We start from the raw sequence: 8,286 nt of genomic DNA, 5'->3' as shown, positions 1-8,286 counted from the left end.
TTCTTTCTTTCTTTCTTTCTTTCTTTCTTTCTTTCTTTCTTTCTTTCTTTCTTTCTTTCTTTCTTCCTTCCTTTCTTTCCTTCCCTGTTTCTTTCTTTCTTCCTTCCTACATGAGCAGGGGAATATTGGGATATTAAAGTAATATTTTAAAAAGTATCATTAAAACTTTTTTTTTTAAATGTTGAATTTTAAGCTACTGCAATGGTTTAAAGCAGGGATTTACCTTTTTTTCCCATCATGGATCCTTAGGCAGCCTGGTAAAGTCTATAGACCCCTTCTCAGAATAAATGTTTTTAAATAATTAAGGGAAATGCTAAATTTCAGTTAGAGGTTAGTGAAAATAAACTGTATTTCTTTTTTGTCATCCAAATTCACAAACCCTGACCCCTGAAATCTGTCCACAGGTCCCTTGGGGATTTGTCTGTGAACCCCAAGTTAAGAATTCCTGTCTTAGAATGTTTTGATTTTCTTTGGGGTGGGGTAACAAATCATATATATTTTTGTATTTCTAAATTGCACATAACAACACAATTGTAATGAAATCATTTTACGCTAATTACCTTTTCCTTGCCCTGAAGAGTTTACACATCTTGAGTCACCGGATGTCGAACCCCTGTTCCCTAAGTTCCAAGAACTTGATCTGCCAGATTGGGAACCACTAGAGAAAAATTTCAGAATGAGTCCCGTGCCCCCTTTCCTCTTTTAAAAACAGTCTCCACACAAAGAAAATTCTAGTTGTTGTAGAGAAGGTGACAGGAGAGCCAAAGTTTATGTAGGAAGATGGATTTAGAGTTGGAAGGTATATCAAAGGTCTTTTAAAATCTAATCCATTTTACGAATTAGAAAACTAAGATGTAGAGAGAAAAAGCAGTTTGGTGGAAATCACTTGTTGATTACTTGTTGTTGTTCAGTTTCTGTTGTGTCTGACTCTTCATGACCCCATTTGAGGTTTTCTTGATTTTTCTTAATTTACAGATAAAGAAACAGAGGCAAACAGGGTGACTTGCTCAGGGTCACAGAGCTAGCAACTGTCTGAAACTAGATGTGAATTCAGGTCCTCCTGACTCCAGGGCTGGCATTTTATCCACTGCCTGGTGGAGATCACATAGATCATAATGTCAGGGACTTGAACCCAGGACCTCTAACTCACACTCTTTTCACTACATATATGAGGGAGGGGGCCATTCAAGGGCCACAAAACTATTTTCTTTGCCTGCCTTTTGTTTAGAATGTAACTGTTATTCTATAATACATCATTCCTCTTTTAAAAAATTTTTGTTTATAAGAGAATTTCATGAAGTTGTGCTTTTCATCTACTCAAGGCTTTTGCTTACCCTCCCTCTCCATCAAGCAGGCGCCGGTAAGTCTCGATCTCCATCTCCAGGCGGATCTTGACATTCAACAGCTCTTCATACTCCGCATTCTGACACTCCATTTCTCCTCTGATCTCACAGATTTGTTGCTCCAGGCTGCTGATCTGCATCTGCAGCTGGGAGAGCTGGGCTACATAGTCAGCTTCAGTATCCACCAGGGTGCCCTCCAGGGAGCTTTTCTGCCAGCAAAAACACAACCAAGGTGAATAAAAAGCAATGTGATTCCTGAGAAAAGGTCTGGTTCACTGGAGTCGCTTCATTCTCTACCACTGAGCATCTGCATCATTTTCTGTATCATTAAGTCATGGTCTTAGAACTGTCTAGAGCTCTGGGAAGTTAGTTGACTTGACTAGGGTCACACAGCTAGTACATGCCAGAGGCAGACCACAAATTATATCAGCCTTTGCAATGTCTTTACTTTCTACCATACTCAGTGGCAGTTATCTGTTTGTTCAAATCTATTGAAGAATTCTAAAAAAACAGACATTGAAGTGCTTACTCTGGGTGCTGGGGATTCAAAGATGAAACTGAAATAATCCTTATCCTCATAGAACTTTCAGTCTGCTGGGGGTAGAAGCAACAAATACATACCTTTGTAAATACAAAGCCTATACAATGTAGGAAGACAGATGGGTGAAAGGAAGGGAATAAGCATTCATATAGTGCCTACAGTATGCCAGGTACTGTGCTAAGTGCATCTATTTTATCTCATTCAATCCTCATGAAAGTCCTGCGAGGTAGGAGCTATTATTGTCATTTTATAGTTGAGGAAACAAAGGCAAATAGAGGTTATTATTATTATTGCTATAAATAATAATAATAAATATAGCCAACATTTATATAGTGCCTGAAGGGCAGCAAGGTGGTGAAGTGAATAGAGCACTGGGTCTGGAGTCAGGAAGACTCATCTTGGACTCTATAAGCTGTATGATCCTATTTGCCTCAATTCCTCATCTGTCAAATGGGGATACACTGGAGAAGGAAGTGGCAAACCACTTTAGTGTCTTTGCCATGAAAATCCTAAGGACATAATCCATGGGGTCGTGAAGAGTCAGACACAACACCAAGGGATTCTATGAGATAGAGGGGATAAGAGAGTGCATTCCATCCCTAGGAAAATCCTGTGCAAAAGGCCGGAGGCAAAAGATCAAATGTTATGCTCAGGGAACAGAGAGCAGTCCAGTTTGAACGCAATGTAGAGTGTGTGAAGGAGTATAATATGGTATAAGACTGGAAATTATGATTATGAAGGACTTGAAATGCTAAGCTGAGAATTTTCTCCTAGAGATAATGAGGAACTGTTGAAAATTCTAGAGTTAGGATTGGGATAATGATAACCTACAGCATTGGCTGCATGTTAAAAATTTAATGATAGATACAATTATATATAATATATAATTAATTATATATGTTATATAACATGAATATATTATATAATTATGTCATTAATGGAATATACAAGATATAATAAAATACATATAATAGAGAATATAAGTATAGTATTTATAACATAAATATGTAATACATCATGTAATTGCATGTAATATAAGAAAAATATAATGTATGTTTATATACAATTATATATAATATGATTATGTAGTTTAATTATAATAGTTTTTTTTTAAACAGTTTTCCTGTATATACAAGTTCCTTTTTGTGCTACCTAGTAGAGCTTTTTTGGTAAAGTGAAGATCACCAATACAAAAATTGTGTTCTCACAAATTCTTCTTATGTGGTTTCGAAAAAGAAACAAACATTTATTAAGCACCTATTGTGTGCTAAGCTTGCAAATATTGCCTCATTTGAAAAGCCACTCTTAAGTACGCACCATAGCCAGTTGGGATTGAAGCTCAATTTCAAGGCCTTGAAGAGTTCGTTTCAGTTCCGTTATCTCAGTCTTGGCTGAGCTGGCTGCCCCAGCATCGGTAGAGATCTGGGCTTGCAGGGAGGCACTCTGAAGATGAAAAAGAAAAGTAGGAGGAGAACTTGCCACAGAAGTGCTAAAAGTAGCTTGTTTGGGCTTATGATTTGGGATCCTTTCCCTGGGGTCGCTTTACCTGCTTATTGAACTGCTCCTCTGCTTCTCTACGGTTTTGCTCGGCCAGGTCTTCATACTGTGCTCGCATGTCGTTCAGCAGCTTAGTCAGATCGGTGCCGGGGGCGGCGTTCATTTCCACTGTCACATCGCCTCCAGAGGATCCCTGCATGCTCTTCATTTCCTAGCAGGAGGAAGGAAAAACCATTGGGAGCAAGAATGCAATAAATTACTTCTAAAATACAGTTGCTCATAGTGTCAAGATACTGAAAACTAGAGCAATATAGTAAGTCAGTTCCTATGTAGTCTTTGATAAGATACCTAAAGAGCAATTAAGTGGCTACTTTACTATTAAGTAAGTGAATTGTTAAAGAAATTTTTTAAAAAGTGAAAGTTGATTTAATTCAGTGGACCATGTGGATACCTCCTCATGATTCTTCTTGAGATAAGCCAGTTCTTCAGTAAGGCTTTCAATCTGCATCTCCAGGTCAGATCTGGCCATAGTCAGATCATCTAGGACCTTGCGTAGGCCATTGGTATCAGTCTCAACACTTTGTCTGAGATACAGTTCATTTTCATACCTGAAGAGGGTTGAGGAATAAATTACTATTAGCTATGTTAGTCACTTTTTTTGGTCAAACAAAGATTTTATTTGAGCTGACAATAGAAATCCATATAGAAGCTAATTAACAATATTTTATCTTCATGCAGTACTTTTGAACTGGGCCTATGATTTTATTGGTATAGGGAATTCCCTGGTGAGGAAACTCCCTTTATCAGTACAGATTAGCACCGGTTCTGCATTTTATAGACTGCAGTCTGCATTTTATAGTCTGGTGAGAAGTCAAATGACTTGACCATAGTCATGCAGCTAGCATGTGTTAGATGCAGGATGTGCACCTTACTCTTAGGCTAGCTTTCTATCCATTACGTACTGCCTCTCATGGCACCTGATACTTTATAAAATATTTTTGCATTATTGGCCACCTCTTAAAGAGGATTTTCCAATTTAAGTGAAATGCTAAAAAAGATAGTGGAGTGGGAATTCCATCTTCAGGGCTTTCTGATGAAAAAAAAAGTTATTGTGTTCTAGACCTAAATCTCTTTAGATTTTTTTTTCTTCTCAATGAGAGACATAAGTTTAACATATCTTTTCCATGAATGAAATTACTTCCATAGAAAAAATTTTCTCTTATAGAATGCCTGTTTATTTTTAATGTGATTTTCGGTAAAATCATGACTTTTAAAATTGATGCTTTTTTTAGTGTCTTAATTATGAGGAATTATTCTAAAGAATTTTTTTTTCCATAGCAAAACAAATTAAGGACATTTAATTTAAATCCTCCAGTAACGCTTAGTTGGAAAGAGCTAGTTTTTTTACTTCAGTCTGAAGTCATCAGCAGCCAATCGGGCATTGTCAATTTGTAGGACAACCCCAGCATTCTCAATAGTGGCAGCAATGATCTAGAAAATAGAAAAGATTATAAGAGAATGAGTCAACTAAAAAATGCTACAATTAGAAGTAGATAGACTGGTCATATTCTAGCTTTTACCACCGTTTTCTCATAATTAAGTTGATGTCAGAATGTGGTTGATAACAGTAGCAGTAACTACACTATAGTTATATCTAGAGAATGCCCTACATATTATAAGATTAGAGGTTTATAGCCAGAAGATATTTTAGAGGTCATCTATTATTATATTACACTTATTTGCCAATTAGAAATAACTCTGGGGAATGTAGGGGCAGAGGTCAATTTCAGAGGAGCTGGTGCAACATATTTCATCTTTCCTGGATAATGGCATTTATTGCACTTGCCCCAAAACGCTTTATCCTTTCCCTGGGTTTTCACTAGGACTGGCTAAAATTGATGCCTGATGATGAATCTGGGGAAAGCTATTGTAAAGACATTCCCCGACATTCATATACAAGGCTCATGGTAGGCTGTCACAGAAACTAGTACATCACAGAAAGAATGTTACTCTGGTAGAGGTGATCGTGGAATAACTCTGTCGGTGGATGACTGTGGTCCAGTGTCATCAATCTGAAATGTACATTTTTATCAGTGTTTAAGCAACTCAGTGATGAATAATGAACACAAGATGAATAGGTTGGTATTCAGGTTTCCTGTCTCTTTGGAATTTCAAAGGTCTGCTATAGCCACAACATGTCAAACATTTTCCAAGTGATTCATTCATTTCAATTTTTCACATCAATACATTATCTGAATAAAGCCTGGCCCTCATACATAAAATCTCATGAAATACTCCAGTGTATGCCTCCTTACCTGATTCCTCAGATCTTCAATGACTGAATAGCAGTGGCTGTAGTCTTTCCCACATTCAGAATCTCTAGATCCAGGTCCAAATTTATCATACCACTCCTTGATCTTGATCTCCAGATCAGTGTTGGCCTCCTCCAGAGCACGGACCTTGTCCAGGTAGCTAGCCAGGCGGTCGTTGAGATTCTGCATGGTTTGCTTCTCACTTCCAGAGAGAAGGCCGCCATCACCGGCGCCAAAGCCCCCACCACCAGCACCCCCACCAACACCAGCGCCATAACTATAAAAGCCTCCACTGGCACCACCACCAAAGCCAGAACCGGAACTTGAGACACTTCCGTAGCCTCCCACTACTGAGCTGCTACTGAACCCCCCTCTGAAGCCCCCCCCAAACCCACTGCTGAAACCTCCACCTAGTCCATAGCTACTGGAGCCTCCAAAGCCCTGAGCTGAGCTACCTCCCATGCCACATCTGCTGCTACTGCTGAAGCTGCTTCCACCACTGGACACTCTGGCACAGCCACTCCCTCCAGCTCGGGAAGAAACCCTAGAGAGACAAGACATGTTGCTCTGGTCAATGTTTCTCTTGCCCCAATGTAAGAGCGGAGTGGAACAAAGAGTGCATTGATAGAGGCAGCTTTTGGGCCTTTATATACAAAGTTTTAGGGTGTTTCTTTTCTGTGTCACATTTTAATCCCAGTTGCCTTTTTCTAATCCATAATTAGATAATTTCTTTTCAGCAAACCAACTTTACTGGCTCCTTTTCTGAAGCTAGGCCAGGGCCTGAGGGTGTTTGCTGTATCAGGAAGGAAAGAAGGTGGAGCAAAGGCAAAATTTTCAGTATTAGACTTTTAATCTTTCTGAAATTCTGATGACCATTCATTTCTTGAAGTCCATAAATCTAATGTTATTATAGTTGCTTTATAGCTTCCCAATTTTTTACATAATCCTCAGATTCAGGAAGAGAAAACTAAAGGCCGTTAGTATAGTGAGAATGATTTTTCTATTAAAAATTTTTTTGGATCCATATTATTTTTCAGTCAAATTACACTAGTGTCAGTATAAGTTCTAGGAATAATGGAATACCTCTTGAGAATTTGATAATTTGAATTTAGATGTTTTTCCTTGACCGAAATTTGTAAGGGCTATTGATGCTTTTGGATTTGTAGTCATTTCAAATATATCAAAGGTTGAAGATCTCTCCTGGCAACCCATTTTCATGATAAAATAATTTTTTATAATTACTGAAGCTAGAAACCTTTCCCCAGTCCTTTTTATCTTCCTTCATCTTTCTCCTTCCTATTGTTCACTTGAATCTTTTTGTTTGCCCATGCATGCTGTTTCTTTGGTTCCATAGCCTACTTTAAAAAAACAAACAAATCCTTTAGCATAGATAAAGTCTTTCTATGTTTTCCTTGGACTTGACAGCCAGATATCTAAGTAGCTGGTTTTTGTTTAATCAGGGTTGCTCTTTTTCTTCATCATCTTGACAATTTCTTCTTGGTCAATTTTTTCCTTCTCATTATTTGAATGTCTTGATGCTCTTCTTAGGGCAGTGAGGTGGCACAGTGGATAGAGTGCTGGGCCTGGAGTCAGGAGGACTCATCTTCTTGAGTTCAAATCTGGCCTCAGACACTCACTAGCTGTGTGACCTTGGGCAAGTTACTTAACACTGTTGGCCTCAGTTTCCTCATCTGTAAAATGATCTGGAGAAGGAAATGGCAAAATATTCCAGTATCTTTGCCAAGAAAAATCTGAATGGGGTCACAAAGAGTTGGACATGACTGAAATGATTCAAAACAAAAAATTCTCTTTTTACTTATTTCCCCAGGATTTTGGTGTTGTATTTCTTTTAACCTTCCTTGTAGTGCCATCATTTGGGACACAATATTAAAAGGCCAAATGATACCTTTTTTTTTTTACCATGCATATTTCTTATAACTTCATTTTATCATATGGTGAAGGTAAACCAGGGCAGCTAGGTGGTGCAGTGGATAGAGTGCCAGGCCTGGATTCAGAAAGGTATGTCTTGAGTTCAAAGATGGCCTCAGACACTTACTAGCTGTGCAACCCTGGGCAAGTCACTTAACTCTATTTGCCTCAGTTTCCTCATCAGTAAAATGAACTGGAGAAGGAAATAGCAAAATCATTCTGGTATCTTTGCCAAGAAAACCCCAAATGGAGTCATGAAGAGTAACACAGGACCAAAAAACAAGATCAACAAAGGTAACCATCTTTCCTGGTAGCTATGTTATTGTTTCCTATTTCTAAGAGGACTCCTTCATGGTATAGAAGATGCTTTGCAAATTTAAAATTGTTTAGCAGGGAAAACTCTTCTCCATACCCTTCTGAGGAAGGTGAAAAATGTATCAAAAGTTATAATATGTTGTCTCCCTTATTTTTCCCTTCCCAGTAGCTGTGAAATCATGAAAGCCCTAGCACTAATCATGGAAAGGTATGCTACTGCCAATGGTGGGAGCAACAATTATCTAATTATAAAGATCATAGGATTTTAGATTTAGAGCTGAAAGGGGCATCAAAGGCCACTAGTCCAATGCCCTCATTTTGTAGATGAGGAAAGTGACATTCAGATAAT

General features: G+C 38.2%; 1 protein-coding gene across 1 annotated transcript in view; it reads right to left on the bottom strand.

The window, feature by feature from the left end:
* LOC114050962 (keratin, type I cytoskeletal 24-like) overlaps positions 1 to 6,254 on the bottom strand; it is a 6,658-nt gene extending 404 nt beyond the window's left edge. Inside the window, exons 1-7 of the mRNA XM_027873048.1 lie at positions 5,697 to 6,254; positions 4,790 to 4,872; positions 3,833 to 3,989; positions 3,431 to 3,592; positions 3,202 to 3,327; positions 1,335 to 1,552; positions 561 to 658 (exon numbers count right to left, since the gene is read on the bottom strand). Of these exons, the coding sequence (XP_027728849.1) occupies positions 561 to 658; positions 1,335 to 1,552; positions 3,202 to 3,327; positions 3,431 to 3,592; positions 3,833 to 3,989; positions 4,790 to 4,872; positions 5,697 to 6,254 (1,402 nt within the window). The remainder of the gene's footprint in view (positions 1 to 560; positions 659 to 1,334; positions 1,553 to 3,201; positions 3,328 to 3,430; positions 3,593 to 3,832; positions 3,990 to 4,789; positions 4,873 to 5,696) is intronic.
* Positions 6,255 to 8,286: the final 2,032 nt, after the last annotated feature.

The sequence above is a fragment of the Vombatus ursinus genome, unplaced genomic scaffold (assembly GCF_900497805.2).
Source record: "Vombatus ursinus unplaced genomic scaffold, bare-nosed wombat genome assembly UNPS02014801.1, whole genome shotgun sequence".
Lineage (NCBI taxonomy): Eukaryota > Metazoa > Chordata > Mammalia > Diprotodontia > Vombatidae > Vombatus > Vombatus ursinus.
The sequence above is the reverse complement of the archived record's forward strand: the minus strand, read 5'-3'. Positions and strand labels throughout refer to the sequence as shown.